We start from the raw sequence: 25,940 nt of genomic DNA on the forward strand, positions 1-25,940 counted from the left end.
CGCCCCTTCCGAAGGCAGAGCGCCTGCCTCTACCGGGGCGCAGCGCAGCCCTGACGGCGCCGCCTGAGCAGCTACTGCGGCCATGTGGACCTTCCTGGGCATCGCCACGTTCACCTACCTCTACAAGAAGTGCGGCGACTTCGCGAGCCTGGCCGCCAGGGAGCTCCTGCTGGGCGCGCTCGTCTTCCTGTCTCTCGGCCTGCTGCTGTCCTACCGCTGCCGGCCCCGGAGCGGCTCCCAGGCCGCCTTCTTCTCCGACGTCCTCTCGGGTCTGCCGGTCATCGGCTTCTTCTGGGCCAAGTCACCGCCTGGGTCCGAAAGGAGAAAGCAGCTGGAGTCCAGGAGGGTAGGCGGCTTCAAAGTGGGCCAATGAATGAGTGTGTCACGTTAAAATCAGGGCCGTCCTCACTCGAGGGCTTTGTTTTTTTAAGGGCGAAATTACCAGTTTACATACTCGAGTGTAAACCCCCATTTGGTCGAAATAATTTTTGAAGCTCTGGACTGTGCCTTGGCTACCCACTATGAGGAAAGATTAAAAACATTTAGTTTCTTTTAGTGTTGACTGCGCCTCATACAAGGGTTGGAATGGGTGTGACTGGGAGAGGTGAAACGAAACTTTAGAACTTCATTTTGGAGGACAGAATCACGTTCCCTAGTAGAAAATGGTTTTTAATTTAAGTCCTTGGGTCAGGGTTGCACGTTTGTGTCTGGGATGAAAGAAGGTGAGTCCTGCTTCTAAGAAGTAACAGGTAGTCGGGAAGAGTGACAGTCTGAAAAGCAGCAAAAGTGCTCAACATTTTAAAACCTCGGGCAAAAAACCCTCCTCCCAGTCACACCGGAGTAGAGTGTTGGTATAGTGGTGTCCTCGGTCAGGCGACTCCCGGGTGATGTGGGCAGGGTGGTGATGTGAAGTTAGAAGCGAGTGGAGGGCCATGATCGGAAATGTGAGGGAGAGAAATCAAGGAGACCAGATCGCTAGGAGCTGGTGGACGTGTGTGTTTGGACTTATACCCAAGAGCAGTGGAGACTTCAAGTGTGCTTGGCTTTCCCATTGTAGAAAGAACATCCCCTTTGCTGTAATGGAGAATGCGTTGGGATGCAAAAATGGAGGCAAGGATGTCAGGCAGGAGACTGCAGCCCAGCACCAAGCAAGGGATGAACGAATGCCCACAGAGTGCCTGCCGTTCTGGAGCGATGTCATTGTGGTGCATCCACAGTGCAGCTCAGCGAGGGTTGTTTGTGGTTTAGAATTTGTGCTCTACCACTTGGGCTGTGAGACTGACAAATTTCTGCAAGAATCACTTACTTTTTCTGTTCGATGGGGTTAGCATCGCTGTTGCCGGTAGTGAGGGATTAAATGATTTCATGTAGTGATTTGCCAAATGCCTGATCCATGACCATCCCGTAAGTAGCTGTGGAACCTGTATTAGTCCAAAGGTACTGTGGCGCTGTTAGGAGCATTTTGAGTAGTGCTGGTCGTTCAGTAGCATGGTGAATGTAGATTGGAGGAGTGGGAAAGAAGGAAGAGGAAACCCTTAGCTCTGTATTTGAAAACTCTGGTGTTTTGTCTGATAAAACTTTCTGAGCACTGCTAGTCCAGGTGGCTGGAAGGCTTGCTGTCCCGTGCTGTGAAGAGAAATTTTGGAGTAAAAAACCTGGGAGCAGTCATTATTAGTTCCATTTTGTGACTGCCTCCCCTTTCTCTCTATTCCTTAGAAACTAGGGAGCGTAGAGTCGTCTATTGAGTAGCAAGTTTTATTCACATTTCCTCTATTGATCTGGCTCCTAAAGACTTGATTTCCTCCAGAGCTCTCCTCCCAGGACTGTGTGTGTGTGTGTGTGTGTGTGTGTGTGTGTGTGTGTGTGTGTGTGCTTCTCTGTGTGTGTGTGTTTAATGGGAAGATTTTGGGACTTGTCTTGTTCCCACAACCATAACTTAAGTATAACCAGTTGTTCTGGCCATTACAACATAATGGTGGGAAGAATAGACTTTACTGTCTCCTGCCTTGGTAAAGGACAGAAAAGTATTTCTCTAAGAGAAATTATAATAACAAATGTACATAAAGATAAAACCATGCTGGGTGGATATTAGAAAACCGATATTAACATTCTAAAGGATTTTAGACTTTGTACCTTCCCTTTTTATCTGAGTTCTTTATTAAGACCTTTAAATGGAATTTATTCCTACCTTAATCATTAAGGTCGGAGAACTCAAGAAAGATGGTTCCTTGCAATTCTGTATCTGATACGGATTGAGAATCCAATGTTGTAAGATTGAATTGTTCATTTTAAAAAACTAACATGCACTTTCATTGCCAGCAGACAAAGATCTCCCAAAACAACTTTTTCATCTTTTGTGACCAAAGTAAAAGCCTTTGCTGCCTGTCAGTCCAGTGTGAAGGGTTAGGATTTGTCCTCCTCCCTAAGCTGAGGACTGGCTCTTTGGCTAGGCTTTAAGAGTGTCAGGCTGGGGAAAGGGAGGAGACAATTTAAATATGTGCTTGTATGTTAAGGGGTAGTGTTGAAAACCCTACACCTGGGATGGTCACATCCCAAGGAGCAGTAAGAGTTATTTTATTATTTTATTTTATTTTGTTTAAAGGGGGAAAGGTTTATTTGGCTTACAGTTTCCATACAGTTTATGTGACCTATGGTTTTCAGTACGTAATTGGCTGGCCTCCAGGCAGGGTGGTAGAGGGTCAACAGTTCACAGCGGACACAGTAGCAAAGCAGTCAGGACTCTTATAATTTTATAGATTTAAGTAATCCTCAGCTAATAAATATGTATCCAGGATTTGACAGTCTTTATGTTATATCTCACTGATTTTAGATAGTGAAAATCCAGGAGAAAATTTATGGTGACTTTCTTTAGGAATACGTAAAAGGTATTAAATAGTATAGCATGATGTAAAATTAGAAGTTGTAAGATATTTATATCTGGTAGATACTCAGTATGTCTTTGAAGCACTGAGTAATTAATGATAGAATTTGCCTTGAGTCCCTTATATATATTTATTTGGCCTGGTGTACATTTCTAAATATGTTTGTATAATAGCATTTTCTAAGTACCATGTTTGGAAAAAGTAATATATTTAATTTTATTGGGATAATATACATTTTTATTTAATCAGTTCTGTGATATTGATTTTTACATAGGGTTTGGGATTTCAAATATAAGCAGTTCATTTTGTTTAATAATGTTTGGGGGTCAAGCTTTTGCCTAAGATTCAGAAGTCTGGTGCATCTATGTGGTGGTAATATGATTTAAGGCTAACAAATTTGGAAGTAAAATTCCCTTTTTTATTAAACAGCATAGAAAAGGAATCCATTTTTCCGAAACAACCTTAACAGGAGCAGCTACCTCCATCTCCACGTTTTCTCTGAGTGACCCAGAAGTTATCATTGTGGGATCTGGTGTACTTGGCTCTGCTCTGGCAGCAGTGCTTTCCAGAGATGGAAGAAAGGTGACAGTAATCGAGAGAGATTTAAAAGAGCCTGACAGAATAGTTGGAGAATTTCTGCAGCCTGGCGGTTACTGTGTTCTTAAAGACCTCGGTCTTGGAGGTAAGTTCATATTGATTTCCGGAGAGTTCTGTCATCAGCAGGTATCTTCATTTAGACTTTGCTGGCTAGTGAAAAGGTTTTCCAGTGTATATTTACTTCCAAAGTTTAGAATACTCATTTATCAACAAATTTGCACGACTATGGGAACAAAGGAGAAAATAAGCATTTTGTAGTATGAAGAGATAGGAAGTAGACTTCATAAGATATAATGAAATATCTAAAAAAATTGTAATGGTCAAAATTGAGGACTGGAAAGGTTCCTAGAATGAAGACATGAATTTTAGTGAAATGTAAAGGGAACTTCATTTGAAGAATGTGTATTACATACGTGTTATAGTACTTTTATTAAGTCATCGTTCATCTGTTTCGCCATGCCTCTTAAGCACCAGCTATGTTCATTGAGGAAATATTTATTTACTATTTTTGCATGAGGTGCTGTACTGGGTGCCAGGGATACACTGGTGTATAAGACAGGTAAACTGTCTATTCTCAAGGAACAGAGTACACAATACAGCCAGCCTGGAAGGTGAGAAACTACTTGCTTGGTGTTTGTGGTGGGAGATATGTTGCATTGATTAAAAGCATTGATTCTGGAACTAGATTGGCTGGATTTGAATACCTGCTCTGGCCCTTAAAAGCTGTATGACCTAAGTAACCAGCTTTAGCTGAAGTAACTTAACTGCCTGTGTATTAGTTCCCTCTCTTTTTAAATAGTTTATCGAGTGCCTCTGCTTCATTGTTACTATGAGGATTAAGTGAATTCATGTACATAAGGCACTCAGAATAGTGCTTGGCATGTTGGAGGCACCGTGGGTGTATTTTGTATTTTTTTTAGGCACTGGAAAGGAGACCCCTATAGTTAGAAAGGAGTGAATGAAGAAAAAACAGTGGCATGAAATTAAGGTTGCAAGGTAGGGAGCAGCCAGATACTCCTGTGGGCTTTGCAGTGCAGTTGGAGAGTAACGTGATCTTGTTTTGCATCCACAGTATTGATTTCAAGCCTTCATAGCTACTCTGAATAGCACATTAAATCCATATATACTTCAGGCTGACTGCATTTTCCACCCTTTTGGGGGCTTCTGGGGTCTCGCGTGGTGATGGCTTTACAGACTGCAATCCAAAGCCCACTTCATTAAAGTGCCGACATTGCAGTTAGACCTGAGTGCTGAGGTTTTAGTTCAGAAAGAATAACTCCTACGTTAGCATCTTTGTCTTCAAAGAAAAACAGAGTAACACGGTGCCATGGATTTGCATGCTAAGTGCATGCTCTGCTACAGAGCTATATATGTTACCAACCCTGACATTTGTTTTGCATTTTATCTGCTTGTTTGCTTTCACCTGATGATACAATTCCGAACTCCTTTCGCAGTGGACCACTGGTCACACCCTGCCATCTCATCTGTAGGACGCTGCTCTGCAGTGTGAGAACAGACTGTGTCTGAGATGCTAGAGAGGGTCGCAAGAGTCGGGCCAGGAGATGCGGGTCATTCGTTTCTAACTCCACACGGTGGATGATGGTGTTTCAGACTAGCATGGCAGCAGAGGATACAGAGAGGTGGACAGATGCATGGTAAAACTAAGGGAAATGTGGCTTCCTCTGCGGTTCGTATCCGGGTGTCCTCCGAGAGTCTCCTGTGTTTGTAGTCAGCGCCATCGGGAGAGGACTGGCCTGCACAAGTGCCCAGGCTGCTTTGCTGTGAGGAGCTGGGCCTGGTGGGAGAGGCAAGTGGCTGGGGTAGTGACTCAAAGGGTGGACCCCTGCCCTTCCCTTGACTCCCTACTTGGTGAATGTGACTAGGTGAGCAGTTACTCTCCTGTGCCACGCCCTTTGGAGCCAGCCTCTATGGACTGAAATGTGAGCCAAAATCAGCCTCTCCTTTCAGTTTTGGGTGTCAGTTATTGTGTTCCAGCAGTGAGAAAGTGACTAAGACACTTAATAAGGGATTAGTGTGGGGTTTGAAGAATAGGACGCTATCAAAGTGATTCCTAGGTTGTTTTTTTTTTGTGGTATCGGGGATTGAACTCAAGACCTTTTGCTTGCCAGGCAGGCACAACACCACTGAGTCCCCTTCCTAGGTTTTGACCTAGCAGCTGGATGATGGTACTACCATTTGCTGATAAGACCTTCAAGAGGAAAGGGTATGGGAGAAACTAGGGGGAAAGCAGTTTAAAGTGGAGGTATGAAATACAATACGTGACTCAGTTCAGCAAGGAATTGGGGCTGGCCAGCATTCTGTTTCTGAGTTTGACAGGGAAGCGTGTTTGTGGTAGGTAAACGCTGTGACACTGATTGAGTCCATCGAAGGAGAGTGAGAGAAGAAAGAGAACACAGAATAAACTAAGTCCTGGGAAACTCATGCAAAAGAGACTGAGAAGGAAGCAGCAGGATGGTAGAAGAAAGCTGGGACTGTTTGGTGTCACTTAGGCTGAGAGAGATGAGTGTTCTTTTAGGAAAGGGTGGGTCTGCATCTGGAGCGAGCAGCTCAGCAGTAAGTGAGTACAGTAGGTGGGCGCTGTGCTGTGATAGCAACAAGAAAGCAGACTGAAATGACTTGGCAGGTGAAAAACTTGAGAGATCCCTGCTCTTGACTCGGCCGCACACCAGCCTTGGTGGTGTCAGCCCCAGGCCGCTGCTCGGGCCCACTCTGAGACCCACTGTGGCTACGAGTGCTCTCACTCAGGGGATGCTGCCTGGCCTCTACATCTCTGTGGACACAACTGGTTACCTCAGGACAGGACTCTGGCTCATTTTACCCATTTACTTCCTTGCTCATCACTGGGGTGAAGTGGAATTTACAGGCCTGGTAGTTGTACTGTTTGCTTGCTTGCTGGTTTTATGTAGTCCAGGCTGACTTGAACTCACTGTGCAGCCCAGGCCTTGCACTCTCTGTACCCTCCTGCCTCAGCCTCCTGATTGCTGGGATCACAGGTGTGAGCCACCACACCAGGCTGTGATAATTCAGTTTTGCTAAGACATCTGTTGTAATAATTGCACTGATTATAGTTTCCCAGATGGCCTGTAGTCTTACACAGCAGAAGCTGATTTTCATGTCATGGTGTTGTTCTGCATTTAGTGACTGGGCATGTTGACAGAGTCGATTGTTTTGCAGATGCTGTGGATGGTATTGATGCGCAGAGTTTGAATGGCTATGTACTGCACGATCGGGAGAGCAAGTCAGAGGTGCACATCACCTTCCCTCCGGCAGAAGATGGCCAGGCACACAGTGGGAGAGCATTCCACCATGGAAGATTCATCATGAATCTCCGGAAAGCAGCTATGGCAGAGCCCAAGTAAGGCTGCAGCTTCAGACACGTAGTGTGAAAGGGTTAAGTCTGGCCTTCATGTGAATAAGATTTTAGAAATCTTCATGAGATTTTGGGCAATCTAGAAAATGGTATACTAAAGTAACCCTAAGTTAGAAGACTATGTTTGGTGACTCAAGAATTATCATGTATCACTGCCTGCCTCGCAAGCAAAAGGTCCCAAGTTCAATCCCCAGTACCAAAAAAAAAAAAAAAAAAAAAAACCAATTATCAAATAATTTTCTTTTGAATAGCATAGAACCATGGTAAGTTCACCCTTTTTGGGTTTTTTTTTTTTGTTTTGTTTTGTTTTTCTGGTACCGGGGATTGAACTCAGGATCTTGTGCTTGAGAGTGGCAGGTATGGCGCCACTGAGCCAAATCCCTAGCCCTACTTTTGGAATTTAGAGGACATGCTTAACAATAATATCACAAGACTGCCTACTTGGGAGTTTGTGTTTATGGTTGTGATACTTTTTGTAAGAAATCAGGAGAGAGGACTTCAACGAGAAATTCCTGTTTGTTCTCACTGAGGACTGGTGGCAGGACTGGTGGCTTCTCTTGATTAGTGACTTATATTTGCCCTGCAGCTTTTAAGCACTGTAAATAAGGAAATTTTTAGTATAAGAACACTCATGTGATTGACATAGTCTTTAATGTTGATGAAGCAAGTGAAGAATTAAGTGGACTTGTTCTTGAGATGGAAAGTGCTTGATACCCATGAAAGCAGAACATACTCATTGTGTAAAAATGGGAAAATACCCCAAAATATAGAGAGTAAAATTTATCTTGGGTATCCCAACTGGATGTAACTACTTTTAAGAATTTGTTAGATAAACTACAATTTGTTTTCCACCTCTGCATATGAGTATGTGTTGGTAACACTTCTCTGCATGCATTTTATTTTTAATTAATGAAAAATCTGTGACTTTGAAAAAGTTACATTCATAGTATGTGTTCGGTGTAATTACAAAATAGAAATCACACATACTTCTAAAACTCACCAATGTGTGTGTGTTTTTTTTTTTTTTTTTTTTTTTTTTTTTTTGTCAAGCTAGAGCTTATTCTATGCAAGAAGTAAGGAATTCATGTCTAGCTTAAATTGCCCAAATGTGCTCTGTAGAAACTGATTTGTTTCTTTATCCTTCAGTGCAAAATTTATTGAAGGTGTTGTACTACAGTTACTGGAGGAAGATGATGCTGTGATTGGAGTGAAGTACAAAGATAAAGAGACTGGAGATGTCAGGGTGAGGTTTATCATGTCATCTCTTCCCAAGGGAGTATTGTCTTTTTCCAGTGTCCTTTCAGAAAAGTGGGTGCAGTCACTTACTGTTCACCACTGGACTGAGCTCTCCTGTGGCAGGGTGGGCTGCAGACTGTGGCACTTTGTTTAGTGCACCCAAAATGCCGTGCAAAGACTTTTAAAACTAAAATCAGTGTATTAACCATACTCAGAGTTCACACCAGCGGAGAAACGAGGAGGAAGTGGAAGGGGGAAAAAGGAGGGATTCAATATGAAACACATGGTTAACGCCATCTCAGATATAAGGGCCTTCACTTTATGTTTCAGGCATCTCATGAGAACCAGAGCATAGGAGTCAATGACAAGCCAATACAAGCAATTGTTTAAGTCAGGAAGGTAAAAGTAAGAGAATCTGTAAAGTAAATGATTCAGCCTTATTGATTTTTAAAATTTTGTGGTAAAATACACATAACAAATTTTCCCTCTTAATTTTTATGCATCTAGTATGGTCTTGTTGCTGTATACACATTGTTCTAGGTTGAGGGGGAGAATCTCTGGGGAAGCAGAGTGAAATAGTTTCTGGTCTATGCTCTTGTTGACATCCTACTGTGAAAGGGCCAGGGTCCTTCCAAGGCGGCTCTAGTAGGTAGCAGCCCCTCCTAGAAACTGACCTCTAATAGAGGCTTTGCAGTGATTTCTCTGCTTGTAGTATAATAAGTACACATAGCTATTAAACATTTTCTAAGCTCTAGTCTCTGATTAAAAGGCACTGTACAAAGTCAGAAAATTCTAGAATGAATCTGCCTAGTCCATGGCATTGCTAATGAGATTCTGTCTTGTGTTATCCTTGGTTGGTTTATTTTATTATTATTATTTTATTTATTTATTTATTTTGATGCCAGGGATCGAACTTGGGACCTTGTGCTTGAGAGGCAGGTGGCAGAACCACTGAGCTAAATCCCTGGCATATTTTATTATTTTTTTAATTCATTTTTTTGAGACAAGGTCTTACTTTGTAGTTCAGGCTGGGCTGGAACTCACTATATAGCCCAAGCTGGCCATGAACTCGTGGCGATCCTCCTGCCTCAGCCTCCCAAGTGCTGGGACTACAGGGTTGACCACCATGCCTGGCCCTTGCTTGTTTTGTAGTTGTTTCCCTTCTGTCTATGAAAGTGGAGAGTAAGCTCTAATAGGTTTTTTTTCTTGTTTTGGTTCCCCTTCTAAACAGGGTCTCTATGTAGTTTGTGCTGGCCTTGAATTCATTGTGTAGCCCTGGATGGCCTCATACTTACAGTGCTCCCCCGGCCTCAGCCTCCCAAGTGCTGGGATGGCAGGTGTGTTCCACCATGCCTGGCTCCCTGCTGGTTTTCATGGAGGTGCTGTGAAGAGAGATGTTAGGTCACAGAGGACTCTCTCTAGAGATTGGTCACGTGTTACCTTCCACCCACATGGTGTTTCCACTGTTCTCTAATGTTATCCTGTACTGTTTTTAAATCTGCTCATGCACATTTTTAAATAATAGACAATTTACTGTGTATTTTTATCATTTAGTGGAGTATTCTTTATCTGTTATAGGAACTTCATGCTCCATTGACTGTTGTAGCAGATGGGATTTTCTCCAAGTTCAGGAAAAACCTGATCTCCACAGAAGCTTCTGTTTCATCTCATTTTGTTGGCTTCCTTATGAAGGTACTGTAGCAGTACAGCTGTAGAAAAGAAAAAGTAATGTGAAATTTTAAAATCATTAAAATATTTTTCTTTCTTTCTTTTTTTTTTAGAATGCACCACAGTTTAAACCCAATTATGCTGAACTTCTTTTACTTAATCCAAGCCCAGTTCTCATCTACCAGATTTCATCCAATGAAACTCGAGTACTTGTTGACATTCGTGGAGAAAGGCCAAGGAATTTAAGAGAATACATGGCTGAACAAATTTACCCACAAGTACCTGGTAAGAAAGAGGATTTTACTCCTGATTGTAATCTACTCCGGAAAGCAAATCTCACAAAAGCCTCTCCCTCTTGTTTTCCCTGAGCTATGCCTAAAATAAGCCAGTAGTAGTAAACATAGTAGGTAGAAAATGCCTCCTGTCTTGGTTGCTTTTCTCATTGCTGAGACAAAATAACAAAGACCTAAAGTTAAAGGAGGAAATGTTTATTGTAGCTCACAGTTTGTAGAGGTTTCAGTTCACTGGCTCTAAGGCAGTGTGGCATGGCAAAGGGGCATCGCAGAGGAGAAATAGTTTGTGGAAGGCAGAAGGCCACAAAGCAGTGAAATGCTAAAGCAGCAGCAGCCTGCCTCTTTTTTTATCCCTTTCAGGCTACCCACCCTTTGGGTGGGGCCACCTATACCCAAGGTGGGCCTTCTTCCCATTGTCCACATGCAGAGCTATGCCAGACCTATCAATGGACTCATTTAGTAATCACACACCGTTAATCCCAGCATCATACACCCTAGGATCCAGCAGCTTCTGAAAAGCCCCACCTTGACCACTAAGGCCTTGACCACTAAGGCTTTGGGAGGATACTAGATATAAGCTGTAACACCTCTGATCAACCAGATATGCTGGGACTGAAATATTTAAACTAGCAACAATCTCTAAATTAAAATAGTAGTTTCAGTATGTTTCTGTCACAATACTAACTGAAGTATAGTTTTCAGAATAATTAACAATATGGCATATATAGTATTTAAGGTAGTCTAGACCATCATCTAAGAATTTTAGATTCTTGCAATAGCTCATGCTTCACTACTTTTGTGTTTGGTTCTCACAGTAGTGATATCTGCCAGTTGCTGCATGTCTGCTATAGAGAGCTGTGTTGGTTTTTTTTTTTTTTGGTACTGGGGGTTGAACTCAGTACCTTGTGCTTATAAGGCAGGTTCTGTGCCTCAGAGCTAAATCCCTGGCCCAGTAGAAAGCTGTTTTACAAACATTACTTCTTTTCATGTGGGCAGCCACCCTAGGAGGGAGGTAGTCTCATCCTCCAGTTTTATAGATAAGAGAGCTAAGGTTTGGAGAGATTACTTGGCCTTTCCAAAGATAAACTACAGATTAACTAGGCCCCCCCACAATGCTTGGTTTTAGAGATATTTGTTTTAAAACTGTTCAGAATTTTGGAATATTTGCATTGATTTAAACTGGTTGAGCATCCCTAACCCAGAAAACAAATCTGAAACGCTCCCAAATCCAAACTTTCTGAATGTCATGTCAGCACTCAAAGAACTTTGGATGGTACCAGGTTTTCAAGTCTTCTTTTTGAGAATGGAAAGAAGTGGGAGAGAAATTACCAAGAATTTGACAAAGAAAAAGGGGGGTGGCTAGCATTGTAGCTCAGAGGTAGTGTGTGCTTTTAGCACATATAAGGGCCTGGTTTGATTCTCAGGTTGTTTTTTATTTTTAAATAGAAGGGAAGCCCTAGTTAGCAGTTATGAGTACAGTAATAGAAACTAATTCTGAGTGCATTTTCAACCAAAATTCTGGATTATTTTTAAAGTTACTTAATTGAGATACTAACAAAAATAAAGTGAAACAAAGTGGGCACACTAGATTTTTAATAATGACATTTTTCAACATATGACTATGAAAACACTTCAGTGAATTTTCACTCAGTTAAGCCACTTTTGAAGCTGTCAGAAGGGAAAAGTAATTATACATATTTAGGAAAAGGTAAGTCATTTTTAGCATATATAATTACATATATATTTATATGGTTTTTACTGTCAGTTTATTATTTTTTTCCAATCCAGATGTGACTGGAGCAGGCTGACCTGAAATCATCGAAATTGTCTATAGGTCCATATCCATATTGGTTAGGGTCCCCAGATTCTGCTGCTTGCATGAATGGAGCAGTTTCAACATAGGCATGTCCTCCTCCGTTCTTATCCTGGGAGTTGTATCATCACAGTCACTTTCTATATAAGTAGAAGCACAAAATTTAAAATTGGATACTTCAGAGATGAGCTGATCTGAGAATTTCATTTTATAGAAAAGAAACTACAGCTCAGTGACGCAGAGATATGGCCTGTGCCTCCACCCAAATCCACTTCTTTTTCTAGGACACACCTCCTGCTCTTTGTGAATTGGTGGTGTCTTTCATCTCTTATTATCAGAGTATGTTGGTTGCAGTAAATTAAATTTTGCCAGTTGCCATTTAACATTTGGAAGAGCTGGGTGGCTTTCTCTTCGTCACATCTCACATAAATTATCTCAGCCTTCCTTTAATTTCTTTGTTCATTCAGCTGTGTACTTGTTTATTTCTACTAATTTTTCTTAGATTACTTAGTCATTCCTTAGCACGAATAACTGGGTGCTTAATACTGTCATTAATAACTAACTCTAGATTTATCGCAAAGGATGTATGTGTAGTAGCTGTTTGCTTATACTTGATAAGAAAATGTGAAATTTTGAAGTTGAAATGTTGTGAATAACATATTTGGGTGGATGGGATTTATTGCAGATCACCTGAAAGAACTGTTCCTAGAAGCCTCTCAGAATTCTCTTCTGAGGTCGATGCCAGCAACCTTCCTTCCTTCTTCACCAGTAAATAAACGAGGTATTATCCTATTGGACTGACTTTATAAAATCCAAAGTACATGAGCTTAAAATAATACTGAAGGGAATAACATGAGAAAGAATTGGTTAGTATGGACTGGCACCTTACTCATACAAAATTTAACTTTATAATCTGTTTAGTTATTATTTAGTGTTAACTTGGTGTCAGTCATCGGAGACACAACAGAGAAGGAAACACTCATTAGGGATGTAGAGGCTAACTTTGTAGCCAGTGCTGAGGTTTGTAAGAACAGCTCCTCCACGGTGCTGCCATCTGTGAGAAGAGGGTGCAGGAAGGAGGGGAGATGTGAGGTGGAGGTTGTGGGGGCCTTCATTCAGAAGTTAAGCCTGTGTTTTAGGCTTAGTGGGAGATCATTAGAGGGTAGTGAGGAAAGACTCATGTGGATGGAATCGCATCTGCAGGGGCCCCCAGGAGGCTGAGACATGGTGGCATTTTTAAGGAATTCAGAACTCAAGTGTTTCCTATGGTTAGTTTTTTGGTGAGGCTATTTAATTTTTCCATAAGTGATGGTAAAAGGCCTAACTGGGACTGAAATGGAGAGTAAGGAATGGATTTGGGTAAAGTCTAGGATGTAGAATGTGTGACACTTGGCACTCTAGTAAGAGAGTGAGGCGTATTGATAGATTATAGGTAGTTTTGCCAGCTGCTTGCTGCCACAGGAATAGGAAAAAGCATGAAGTTTCACAATACATGGAGAGAGCTGATGAGGTCACTTTGGACATTTGGGCGTAAAACATCAGCAGGGTGTGTGAGTGGAAACAGAGCAGGTCCAAATGGGGCTTCTGGGTGTGAAGAGATGGTAGTGTCCATAGAAACAGGCATAGCGAATGGCTGGCCATGGAAACCAACTGTGGTGCCAGAGTAGAATGGAGCTGATGCCAAGCTAGAGTAAGCACTATGCTGTGGGACTATATTCTAATTGGTGGGTTTGAGAATACTACATGAAGCAGAGGCATACAAATTTGGCTTTTGATTGGAAGTATTATAGTAATACTTATTGAAATAACATTTAGAAGCTACCTTTTTATATATTAATATCATGATATATTCTAAAATAAGTTATAAATGTAATTAAGATTGTGACTGTCAGGAAAGAATTTTCCATAATTGTGTTGACTTGACATTATCATTGTCTGTTTCTCGCAGAGATCAAATTAAATCAATACTTGTAAGCACCAGACTGCCCTTGGAGGCAAACTGTGGGCTTTTCATTTCTGTAGTTTCCATACAAGTGGTTAAAGTGTGAACAAAGTCTAATCTCTGATGACTAAGGATGTTTTGTCTTCTGTTGAACAACATTATTAGGTGTCATTTCTGAGAGCTACTTTCTTTCCTTCACATTGCAAGAACAGACATTTCTCTGTACTGCACTGGCAGCTAGTGCTAGAGACATTTGATTTGCTTCCCTCTTGTAGGAGACTTTATGTCTGATGCTCATAAATCCTTTTTATTTTGAAAAAGAAGAAATGTGTTGACATTAGATTTGTATGTGAGTTTCATAAGGGCAGAGATCATGGTGCTGTTCTCATGATCTCCTTAGTGCCTGGCATGTATTAAGTACCAAACAAAGACGGACGGGATCAACTCTTGATTTGCCCACCAAGTGTGAGTCATTATTCATTCCCTCATATTTTCACGTTCTTAGTATTTACCAGCTTACATTAATAATGTAAAAATAAGAATAATCTTTTCTCTTTTCTCAGGAAACTGGCATGGGACGTTGTAACCGTGTCATCTTTCCGCAGGTGTTCTTCTTTTGGGGGATGCATACAACGTGAGGCACCCGCTCACCGGCGGCGGAATGACTGTTGCTCTGAAAGATGTGAAGCTGTGGAGAAAACTGCTGGCGGGCATCCCTGACCTTTATGAGGATGTGGCTGTTTCACAGGTAAGCTATTGGATAATTCATATACAAACAGTTTCTGTCCTGTTTATTCTCCTGGGGCTAAGAGTGATAGGGCCTGGGTGGGGAAATCTGTACAGGGAGCCTGGGCCTCGTCATTCAGCAGAAGTCTTGCTCAAGCTTAATGGACCTGAATTGTGAACTGTGAATCTCACAGAATTCCTGAATTTCTGAATGGTAACAACAAAACTGGGCTCCACAGGACAGCATGCTCACAGAGGTTGTAATCTAGCATTAAGAGTCATGTAATTCATTGCTCTGAACGTGAATTTTTGGCAAACAACAAACAAGGCAATATTAGTTGCTGATAGTGCTTAGGATAAAAAATACCAATTTGACGAGATTATGAATAGTTTGTGTTTCCCCCCCTTACTATGTAATAAGTGATCTTTTTCATTTTTAGGCTAAAAAATCATTCTATTGGTCCAGAAAAAATTCTCATTCTTTTGTTGTGAATGTCCTTGCTCAGGCTCTTTATGAATTATTTTCTGCTAGAGATGGTAAGTATAGATATTTTTTAATGGACAATATTGAAGAATTTTAGCATAGCAAATTAACTAATTACAAAGGTTATTAATTTGTCCAGAAATCAGTGTTACTCTATTTTTTCTGTCTGTCTGTCTTTGGCTTTTTGAGACTGGGTCTCACTGTGTGGTTCAGGCCAGCCTTGAACTCACTATGTATCCAGGCTGGCCTTAAATTCATGCCAGTCCTGTCTAGCCTCCCTGGTGCTGGCATTACAGGCCTGCAACACTACATCCAGCTTGGTACCAGTAGTTCTTTTTAATTCTGTCCTGGAGTAAGATTTTTAGTTTGTGATCATTGTGTATTCCATCACTGTCTGAAAGGCTGTTGCCTTCCCTCACACAACATTAATAGTGATGCCTCACTCGTATCCATGGTTCTGAGTTCCTCTGTCCATCCAGACTGGATTGTGCATATACCCTTAAATGTAAGCTTGTGATGGAAGGTTTTTCCTAGCCATGAGGAACAGGCAGTGTGGTCTTTTTCTTCCTGAATACTCGTTTCAATTTCTTTTTTTTTTTAGGGTAATATTTTAGAAAATATGAACTTCAAAACAAGTTTAGAGTTTCTCTCTTGGTAAAATGCACAAGTAGTATACTATGCTTTACTCATGCGAATTAGTCCCATGCTTTGGTTTTTGTTTCCATATGGTAATGGTCAGTCTAAATGGTTGAGCATTCCTCATGAGGAAATGTGACATTAAAATATTCGTACCTCCTAAGCTCTTTAATGATGGTTGCAAAAGTTGCTACAGTATAAATGCTTTCTGTAGCCTCTGTGACCATGTACTCTGGCTGAAGGAAAGAAAACTCATGATTTGCAAAACAAATCTCTTGCTAAATTGGTGTGGAGCTAAAATGTTTAGTTGGACAAATACAAAGTAAGTTTCTCTTTCTAAGCTTTTCTAAGTTCTTGTATTCTTACTTTATAAATTGGAAGCCACCAACAAAGCAACATTAAAAAATTAATTATTGGCAAAGGAAAGGATTTTATTGGAACAAAAGTTTATCTTTTGCATCTTTAAAAAATCTGTCGTTTAGAAAAATCTAAGCATACCTCAAAAGAACATTAATTCTAAACTGTTACAAAGGTTATTGATTACTAAACTATGTTGGGAGGTTAATGAATTACTTTGAAAAGTTTTTGAAATTTATGCAGATAAGACATTGATAGCTCTTCCTTTGACATTCTCCCTGGAGATATGGATTGGGCATCTCAGGAACTGGTAATTTGATTTCTAGAATTGTGTTTTTTTAATAATAAAAGTTTAAAGTATTTTGCATCATTTAATACATTTACAACAAAGTCAAATAACCTTTAAATGACTCTTACTTTCCAAGGCCTAAATGTTAGCAATCATTTACTAACAGAAGCAAGTTTATTCATATATGTATTACCACCCATAATAATGATTATGGAATTTAAAAGAAATTTTGAATGTTAAAAATCTAGGGCTACATATTTAAAAGTTATCTGTGAGGTTTGGTATTTATTTTTTTCTGACATATCATTAGTACCCCAAGTGTGTTTTTGGTGCGGGGGTTGGTACCAGGGATAGAACTCAGGACCTCATGCTTGTGAGGCAGGTGCCAAATGTGTATTTTGATTGAGAATAATTTTTAAATTTCATTTTAGATTCCTTACATCAGCTAAGAAGAGCCTGTTTTCTTTATTTCAAACTTGGTGGACGGTGTGTTGCTGGTCCTGTTGGATTGCTTTCTGTGTAAGTTGTATTCCAGATTTTCTTAGGCCTCTTCAGTACATGGAAATTTCTCTTCCTTATGCATTTTGCCATCTTATTACCCAGAGTTTCCCAGTCAGAAAGTGTGGCCTCAAGAATGGAAAGAAGACAGTGGTGAACACTGTTTCACACTCAGGAAACAGTGCCTGTTAAGTGGTGGTGGAGGGAGGCTAAAACCCTCCATCAAAACAGAAGCTCGCTTTTCACCTCTGGTTTATCCACGTGGGCTGATCTGTGGGAGCAATGAATAACTGAGAAAGTATAACTTAAACATTAATTTTTCTATTAGTATGTGTTTGCAGTACATGATGTTTACGTTCCTTGTGTGGAGCTGGTTCGTGTCCACAGCACATCATAATTCCTTTTTTAATCCCTTTCCTCCCTACTTCCTTCATGTCTGGATTCCCTTCCCATCTGGGAAAGATCTATCTCCCTGCTTCCTATTACCTTTTATTGTGTTTTTTATACATGCATACCCATGTGTATAGCAGCATAGTCCTAAAAGCTGAATTTTAGAAGCAGCCTATATGACCATCAACAGATGCATGGATAAAGAAAACTATTTGCACACAGTGGAGTACTACTGTGTCATAAAGAAAGATAAACTTGAGCCATTTCTAGGAATATGGATGCACCTTGAGACTATACTGTTAAATGAAATAAATCAGACACTCAAGTTTAAATATAGTGCGGTATCTTACATGAAAAACCCAAATAACAAAAATTAATTTGAAGTATAGAACTTGTGAAATTCAGTATTAATTTTGACAGTGTAGACATATGTAGAACTATTCTTGGGAGGTCTGCAAAGTGAAATTTTTTGAGTCAGTTTTCATTCATCTATAATCTGAATGTCACTATTGACATCTTGTTGAAAAGCCTGGATTCCAGCAGGCTAGGGCATCCATTACTGCAGCCTGGGATCAAGATTAGCGAAAGCTTGGGAGTGAGGGGGAGGGGTCACTGGCTTCTCTGAAAGAGATTGTTCTAAGTAATTTCTTTTTGTTCTTGCTATCAAATGTAACAGGCATACAAGTTTGTAAAGTCTTCTAAAATGTATAACATGTATTGAGCCTTTATAGATGATACATAGTTGGATCCTTTCATGAGTGAATTTTAGTCTCTGGCTCTTACCCAGTGTTTTTCTTCCTCTGTTACAGGTTGTCTCCAGACCCTCTGGTTTTAATCGGACACTTCTTTGCTGTCGCAGCCTATGCCATGTACTTTTGCTTTAAATCAGAACCTTGGATTACAAAACCCCGAGCCCTTCTTAGCAGTGGTGCTGTAGTTTACAAAGCTTGTGCTGTCATAGTTCCTCTGATATACTCAGAAATGAAATACTTGGTTCGGAAATGAAATACATGGTTCTGTAAGCTTAAAGGGGACCCCTTGAACTCACAACGTCCTCAGAAGAATGGAAAGTGTATCTAGTGTAGTACTTTACTTCTAAAGTGGAACTCTTGAACCAAGATTGGGATTGCTTTGTTTTTGTTTTTTGTGTTTTTGTATAGAAGCATGTAAATATATGCCTTAATTTACAATTTAAAATGAAGGGTGAAATAAGCTAGATATTTAAAAGAAATGATTGTGGCCATAAATTTGTGCTAACCTGAGGAACTGTGTTTTTGATTTCAGTATTTGGGACAAGTCTTGGGACATCCAAATAAAATGGTGATTCCTCACAGCTTTCTTGTGGGCTTCTTCGAATAGCTGCATGGTAAGGGAAGAAAAACAAAGTGAGATGGAAAGTGCAGAGACCTGTCCGACTTTGGGAAGGGACCTTATCCCAGTCCCTAACCCGTAGGGCAGTCTGTGAAGCTATTTTCTGAATGTTCTGAAAACATCAGACCCTTGAAGGAACAGCAAAGAAAAAGTTTATAAATTCTTTTGTGTGACACCGATAAGCAGGGCCAGCATAATCTCAAGAAACAGTTAACGAACAAATGAGTACTTCCAAGAGATGGCATAATACCTTAAAATCAGAATTTCATTGATGTTTTGTGGTACTCAGATCGCATGCAGTGCCTTCTCACTCACCTACATCCCAGCCCTTTCTTGTGATACAGGGGATCGAATCCAGGACTTTGTGCCCGCCAAGCAAGTGCTCTGCCTCAAGCTACATCCCAGCCCTCATCTCAGCCCTTTTACAATTTTCATTTGAGACAGGTTCTTGCTCAGTCACCCAGGCTGGCCTCCTGCTGCCTCACCTCCCTGAGTGCTGGGGTTACAGGCCTGTGCCCCTGTACCTCTTGCTGAATGAAAGAGAACAGCTCATGGTGATTTACAGAACCAGTCTCGCTAAGTGGCACTGAAGAGGTTACGGAAGCTTCTGTCCTGGCATCATTTAAACCGGAGCAAATCTCTAAATGCCAGGAAAATGAATTGCAATAAAATATAACCTGGAAGGTTCTAACAATTGAGATAAACATGATTTATACACTTAACAATAAAAAGTTATTTGAATTTTTATGTTTTCTGTTTTGCTTGAGAAATATTTCACTGGCCAGCTGATTACAGAACCTGCTTCTGGGTCTGGCGTTTTCAGCAGCTGGTTTTCCCCAGAGGCAACATCACACCTTGTATGTCTGCTGTTAAGTGCTGACAGAAGAATAGCAAGGTGTCCCATGTCCCCCATTTGCTCCATCCCTCTGGCCCAGTGGGTGGTGTGGGGGACTCAGGGGTGGAGCTCCTGCTCAGCCAGTAGGAGGCCTGAGCTCGGTTCCCAGTCCTGAAAATAAGTCTGGTTGTGAGTCTGGTTTTTTTTTGTTGTTGCTTGTTTGTTTTTTGAGACAGTGTCTCACTGTATAGTTGAGACTGACCTGGAACTCACTATGTAGCCCAGGCTGGTCTTGAACTCACAGCAATCCTCCCACCTCAGCCTCCCAAATGCTGGGATTACAGGCGTGTGCCACCATGCCCAGCTTAGTTGTGAGAAGGGACATCTCATCAATACGAAGGTCTGAGGCTTCGCCACCTCTCCACTGACTCCCGGTGGAATCATTCTCAGTGGGACAACGAAAGCCTATAAAGTCACTGTTCTGTTCTCTTCCTTCTCTTTAGTACCTCAGGATATTGACAAAAAGAAACTTTTAAAATCAGAAAATTGAAGGAACCTGGAAAATCACTTGGCCCAAATTTTAAAGATGACCTCAACAGGCTGGCCTGGAGCAATGTTTAGCTATTAGAACCAAAAGTTTGTCCTGACTCTAAACAGTGCTGCTTCCTTGGTATCTTGATAAATGATTGTCCAGCACTTTTAGGCTCTGGGCTTTGTATGTTACTCAGCTTTCCACTGCTTAAATACCTGGGATAATCATCTTAGAAGATTTATTTTGGCTCACGGTGTGAAGGGTTTCAGTCCATGGTCACTTGGACTGATAGCAACAGTACACTGGCAGAGGTCTGCTTACTTTAGGGCAGCTGAGAAGCCAAGGGAGGGACAGGATGGGGCCACAGTCCCAATACTCCCAGGGCAACTCGCAGCGACGTGAATGCCTTCCTGTAAGCCCTGCACCTGAACGTGTGTCCACCACTGTCCAGCACCTCCAACAGGCTAGACACCAAACCCTGAGCACATGGACCCTGCTAGCCACAGGGTCAGAGCAAAACCTTTCTTGCTCTCATCTAAACTATTGATGCCTACATTGCTACTGTGGAACTGCAACTCCCTGTTTGTAGTAATTTTCGTGTAGAAGATTTTGATGGGAGTTAAATGCTTATTAGCAAAAATCTTATGGATATGGTTGTGGGGACTGGGGTGGGTCCCGGCGGAAGAGGGTCTAGAAGGGCAGTGGAAGTAAGGGAGTCCAGCTGCTGGCACCCCAGGTGTGGGACTGAGCAGATGGATACCAAGGAGCTTCAGCAGTGGGCCGCGGACAGGGCAGTCACTACACACACTGCTACCCTGTGCCTACCACCTATGGGGGGGGGCATAGCATGCCAATCTTCCAAGCAAGCTTTGTACATGGTGAATATATGATCCTGGAGACTGAACCCAAGGCCTTCCAACTGAGATACCTCTCCAGCCTTATTTTTACGGATTGAACTCAGGACATTGCGCTTGTGAAGCAGGCGCAGTGCAACTGAGCTAAATCCCCAGTCCCCAGCGATTTTATTTTGAGACAGGTTGGTAAGTTACCTAAACTTGAAATCCTCCTGCTTCAGCCTCCTAAAGTACTGGGATTACAGACATGCATACCATGCCTGGATGAATATCCATTTGAAACAAAACCAAAAAGACAACTCGAGTACTGGCAATACAATTTTACTGAAAATTTGGAGTTGCACAAATAGTTCTTTAGAACACAAAACTAAATGGATTTGTACCTAATCATTACATTCAGCATTTATAAGAGGTTGTACACAAACGTGTTCTGCTTCTACAGGACATCTGCCTACAACACGATGGGACTGGAGATACACCTTCCTCAGACTGTCTGATGTCACCCAGGGCAGAGGGGAAAGTGCAGTTGCGTGAGCAGTCAAGTTTGTTTTCCAAATCGTTTGCGTGATGGTGGGCAGACAAGGCCAATCCTTTCATTGAAGAAGTAGAAGAAAAAAGTTACAGGACTGTTCTGAACTCATCAAAAATGAGATTAGGCACGTGTGCTTCAGCAACCTGGAAATTAAAAGAGCTTAATGATTCATAGTGTTGAGCAAATTCACAATTTTTCATATGCGCGTGAAAACGAAGCTATCATCTGGAGCGAGGTGGGTGCAGGGACAGTGGCTGCTCTCGGCAGCCTAGGCCCTGCACTGCACTTCTAGGCTCTACATGAACAAACGCATGCACGCCCGCTGTCACGCACGGGCATTCTGATCCGACAGCACTGAGGGCCGCTGCAGCTCAGGTCACCGCGAGTCACACGACATCCTTCAGTAACTGAGTGTGAATGCGGGAGACCTGGGTGTCTGGCAAGGGGCGGCGGAACCAGGGGACACTGAGGCCGCGGGGAACAGGGGACATCAGGGGCTGAAGGTGGGCAGCATCCACGACCAGAGTGCAGGTTTTTCTCATTATAAAGAAACCCCTGTTAGAGGAAATTTAGAAAATGCAGATGAGAGAAAAATAAAATCACTGATTTTCATCTTGAGAAAAGGAACACTGATAATTAAATTTGAATTCTTCCCATTTAACACGCAGAACTGGGCTCACGAAATCTCGCGTTGTTCTTTTGCCTCCACCAGGTCAGCGTCCTTGCCCCTATCTCGGCAGGTTTTGCACACACAGCCAGCAGGCAAACTCCCAGCAGAGCAAGTGCTGGGGTCGAGGTAAGGATACAGTCAGTTTTAATTTAAAATAGAGGAAGCTAACCACCCTCCTCGAAGGCCAGGTCAGTTCCGGCTCCCACCGGTAACGCAGGCAGAAAGGGTAACTGCTGCTACTCTGGTCCACGCCCTAGGGTATAAGAGAGCGCGAGCATTTTCCAAGGGCTGATCCCATGAGGATTTCTGCGCCTAAAAACTGCCTGTTAACACCCTTTGGCTACTATTCCCTCTACTAGACTGGTAATCTTTTTCACTGATTTGGAATTGCAAGTGTAAATCATGAAAATCAGTCTTCGTTCTGAGTTTTACTAATTCTTATCTGAGACATCTGACAATTTGTCATTTAATTAGATATCAAATCTTTTCCTTTATAGTTTTTCTACTTTATCCTAAAAACTAGTATTTATCTAAAATTTCTGATGATTTGCTTTGCATTTCACACTGATTATTTACCTATTACTTAGTAAGGAGGATGTGAAGGGACTGATTTGCTATTTTCAACCCCTGGATGAACTAAACGTCCTAGCACTACTGACTGTGACTCCCTTTCTCCCTCAATTTGAGATGTTATTATTCCAAAATATAATTGTATGCTAATTTTACACTCATACCATACTATGTTGATTTTTGTAGTTTTCTAATACCTTTTAATATATGTTTTAAGTAATTTTTTTCTAAAAAGCCCTTTATAACCCAAGTTCTATGAAATTAAAAAACATTTTAAGTTAAAAAATTATCCAAAGCAGACATGGTGGGATATGACTATAATCCCTGGTATGTGGGAGGCTGAGACAGGAGGATGGCAAGTTTGGGGCCCTGTTTCAAAATAAAATTGAAAAGGACTGTAGGTGTATGTGCCTTACATGTGCAAGGTCCTGTGCTCAATCTGGTGACAATACCACCAATCTGAGGCTTTGACTGTAACTACAGTAAATGTATAAAGAAAGAACCGGTATCTATAATATTCAAGTCTCCTCATTCAGAAACATGAACTTTCAAAATTTTAGTTTTTCCCTAAATTTGTCTTTTAGATTTCTTGTAAAAGTTATTCCCAACTCTGTTATATCTTTGTCAATTCTGTCAATGATACCTTTTCCACATTTTTTTATTTATTTTGTAGATTTATTCTGTAATTTTTTCTATTTCCTGAGCTCATTTGTTAAATACCTTTTTACACGATTCTACGAGGTATTCAAGGAAGACAATTACAACAAATATACGGATTTTGTCTTCCCAATATTCACTGTATTTTTTGGATTTCTTTATCTTGCACTTTTCCAACAAAAACTGAAGCAGAAATAGTATCTGCATATCACTTTCATAGTCCCGACTTTAGAAAATATATACCGTCAGGCTGGAGATTTAGCTTAGTGGCACTGCGCCTACCTAGAAAGTACAAGGTCCTCAGTTTGATCCCCAGTATAAAAAAAAAAAATTACATATGTGTGTGTGTGTGTGTGTGTGTGATTTCACTAAGTATGACACTGCTAGTTAAGTTTTAAGAAATTACCTTTGGCTTTTGTTATTTAGAAAAGTATCTTCAATTCCTAGTCTACTCATTTTTTTTAGTAGCAGGTATCTAACTCAGGACCTAGTCTACGCATTTTTTAAAATGTGAAATGACTTCAGAATCTGTTCAAAGTCTTTATATTTTTGCAAAAAGTGGGGCTGCTAATACTGAGTAAGGAAAAAAAGGAATTTCTTGGACAGTAAAAGGCAGTCCCCTCATTTAAGGAAGAAACGACCAGATACAGCTTTCACTGTAGCGTTAACAGATGCTGTGGGCACAGTCATGGTAGAGAGGAAGAACAAAGCAGAGATCATTTCTTTCCCCAACAGTGAGGAATCCCCTCACCTCCCAGTGTCCGGTTCACCTGTCTCCTGAGTGCTGGCAGGAAGAGAGCACCATGGAGAGGAGCCTAACCCTGCTTCCAGGAACAGTGGGAAGAGAGCAGAAGGCACAGTGAAGCAGGGCTGAGGCTGCTGTCAGTGCCCTGCTGGCCTCACTCCTGTTAGGTCCTGACTGCTACCATTACCACCCGCATGTGAGGAGCGCCTCAGAGTGTGCCCAGCTCCCTGCCGCTTACCCTCCGGGGGAGCTTGGTGTACCGGACGTAGTCCTCCAGAAACAGAAGGGCGCCCACGACTTCTGGAGGCATTTCAGGAATCTTCTGGCTGGAACACAGTGACTGGGATCAGTTTACATTACCAAAATGAAGTCAAAGAACAAACCCACAGGGCACCCCTTGGTTCTTACCAAGTTACTATGCTGCTCTTGCATCTTCAGGAACTCACCCCAGAGGACAGAGCCTAAGCTTCTCTTTGGCTGATGGTGATCCCTGCTGTGTGAAAACCTCTCCTGAATGCTTCCCTGAGAGCAAACATTCTCCAGGCCCGGGCATGGACATTTCCAGCCCTGGGCAGAGAACCTTCTCGGTTCTAGCTACACAGAGGCTCTCTCCAAGCCTCCCCTCTTCCAGGAAGCTGTGCCAGCTTCCTCTCTATAGCACAACTCTTTTGAGAGCCTCGGCCACACTTCATCTTCACATATCCAGAATCTGGGACTGCTGTGTATCTGAGTATTAAACACAACACCTAACAGCTATCCTCATGGGACCCCACTCATGCACTCACTCTCAGCTGTAACACTGAGCACTGTTCTAGAGTAGGGAACGCCCTCGCTTCCCCACAGAGCTCGCACCCTTTCTTGTTTTTACCCAAAGGAATCTCTAGGTGTTAAATCTATTTCCAACCTGTGTACCAACTGGCATTTTCTAATTAAGAGTGAGCCTTGTGGTACTGAATTACCAATCTGTTTCTCCAATGATCTTTGCTTTTGCAACGAAGGTTAAGAGTGGCTGCATCTGGGAAAGATCACACTCACGCTGACCCCAAAGAGTTTGGCAGGTCTGGGTTTGCTCTGCCTAGGGCAAGAATAAAGTGCATGGTGTGTGTGTATGCATGTCTGTACACCCAGGTCCTTATGTTCCTCTGCTTTGCTGAATAGAAACCTTGACCTACATTTGTGCTCCTGTTCCCCACTCACTACCGCAACATGCTGGACACAGCCATTCTCAGTAAGTTTTTTTTGGCAGTATCAGATATCTGCCATGGTCTTTTCCCAGAGCTACATCCCCAGTGTTTTCTTTTTTTATTTTGAGACAAGGTTTCCCTAAATTGCCCAGGATAGACTTGAACTTGCACAACTCCTGCCTCAGCCTTCCGGAGTGCCTGTACCACCAGGAAGAACTCCACACTTAAACCTCTGCAGTCACTAGAGAGGAGGAGGGATCTGCCAAAGCTGGACAGACAGGAAACTATGTCTGAGGACAGCCAGACATGTGATGGTCATCTCTCAGACGTGTTGAACTTTCAAGTGCCTCTTGCTCTCCTTTCCAAATGACCTCATTCTATGATTATTACTGCAATTTCATTTTTGACAGTTTCCTATCCTGTTGAGATCTCTACTATTAAACTGTTCAGAAATCTGCTTTTTGAAGCAAGACTGACCATACATTCTAGAAAAACATCCAGCACTTGTTCAATTCATTATCTGACGTGGAAAAACAGCCCTCACTGCAGCTCATGGAAAAGTCTCTTGGATGTACAATGAAGGCAAAGGCTGCAGCTGCAGCCTCAGCTTGGGAAGCCACATCTTAGGATGACAGGCAACACAAACCCCAGAAGAGGTCCCCAGCCTGGTAGCAACTCCAGTGACTGTAGCCAGGCACAGGTGGAAGTGGCTTATGTAAAGAAAGGGGGCCAAGCAAGAGTTTGCACCAAAACCCAGAAGTGATGTTGCAATAGTGCAAGTATTGTGT

General features: G+C 41.8%; 2 protein-coding genes across 4 annotated transcripts in view; one reads left to right on the plus strand and one right to left on the minus strand.

Moving 5' to 3' along the window:
• Positions 1–6: 6 nt before the first annotated feature.
• Positions 7–19,021, plus strand: Sqle (squalene epoxidase). Of its 3 annotated transcripts, XM_010611226.2 has the most exons (13): positions 7–346; positions 3,312–3,564; positions 6,675–6,855; positions 8,017–8,113; positions 9,685–9,798; positions 9,888–10,059; positions 12,566–12,661; positions 14,428–14,570; positions 14,989–15,085; positions 16,746–16,833; positions 18,012–18,071; positions 18,487–18,568; positions 18,918–19,021. In XM_010611226.2, the coding sequence occupies exons 1-12, from the start codon at positions 83–85 to the stop codon at positions 18,524–18,526; spliced, it is 1,605 nt and encodes a 534-aa protein (XP_010609528.1). In that variant the 5' UTR covers positions 7–82; the 3' UTR covers positions 18,527–18,568; positions 18,918–19,021. The 3 variants fall into 3 exon arrangements, with proteins under 3 accessions (XP_010609528.1, XP_019061130.1, XP_010609527.1); XM_019205585.1 differs by having other exon boundaries at positions 18,487–19,021; XM_010611225.1 differs by lacking the exons at positions 18,487–18,568; positions 18,918–19,021 and having other exon boundaries at positions 18,012–18,480.
• A 2,061-nt stretch (positions 19,022–21,082) lies between these two features.
• The window catches only part of Washc5 (WASH complex subunit 5), a 46,941-nt gene continuing 42,083 nt past the window's right edge, over positions 21,083–25,940 (minus strand). The window contains exons 27-28 of the mRNA XM_010611222.3: positions 24,207–24,294; positions 21,083–21,469 (exon numbers count right to left, since the gene is read on the minus strand). Coding sequence (XP_010609524.1) covers positions 21,413–21,469; positions 24,207–24,294 — 145 coding nt within the window. The 3' untranslated portion in view covers positions 21,083–21,412. The remainder of the gene's footprint in view (positions 21,470–24,206; positions 24,295–25,940) is intronic.

Source organism: Fukomys damarensis, unplaced genomic scaffold (assembly GCF_012274545.1).
Source record: "Fukomys damarensis isolate Sample0158 unplaced genomic scaffold, DMR_v1.0_HiC HiC_scaffold_5, whole genome shotgun sequence".
Lineage (NCBI taxonomy): Eukaryota > Metazoa > Chordata > Mammalia > Rodentia > Bathyergidae > Fukomys > Fukomys damarensis.

Coding starts and splice junctions, on each gene's coding strand:
- Sqle (XM_010611225.1), top strand. CDS start 83: ATGTGGACCTTCCTGGGCATCGCCACGTTCACCTACCTCTACAAGAAG. Junction 6,856..8,016: donor GCAGCTATGGCAGAGCCCAA/GTAAGGCTGCAG, acceptor TTTATCCTTCAG/TGCAAAATTTATTGAAGGTG. Junction 10,060..12,565: donor AATTTACCCACAAGTACCTG/GTAAGAAAGAGG, acceptor GATTTATTGCAG/ATCACCTGAAAGAACTGTTC.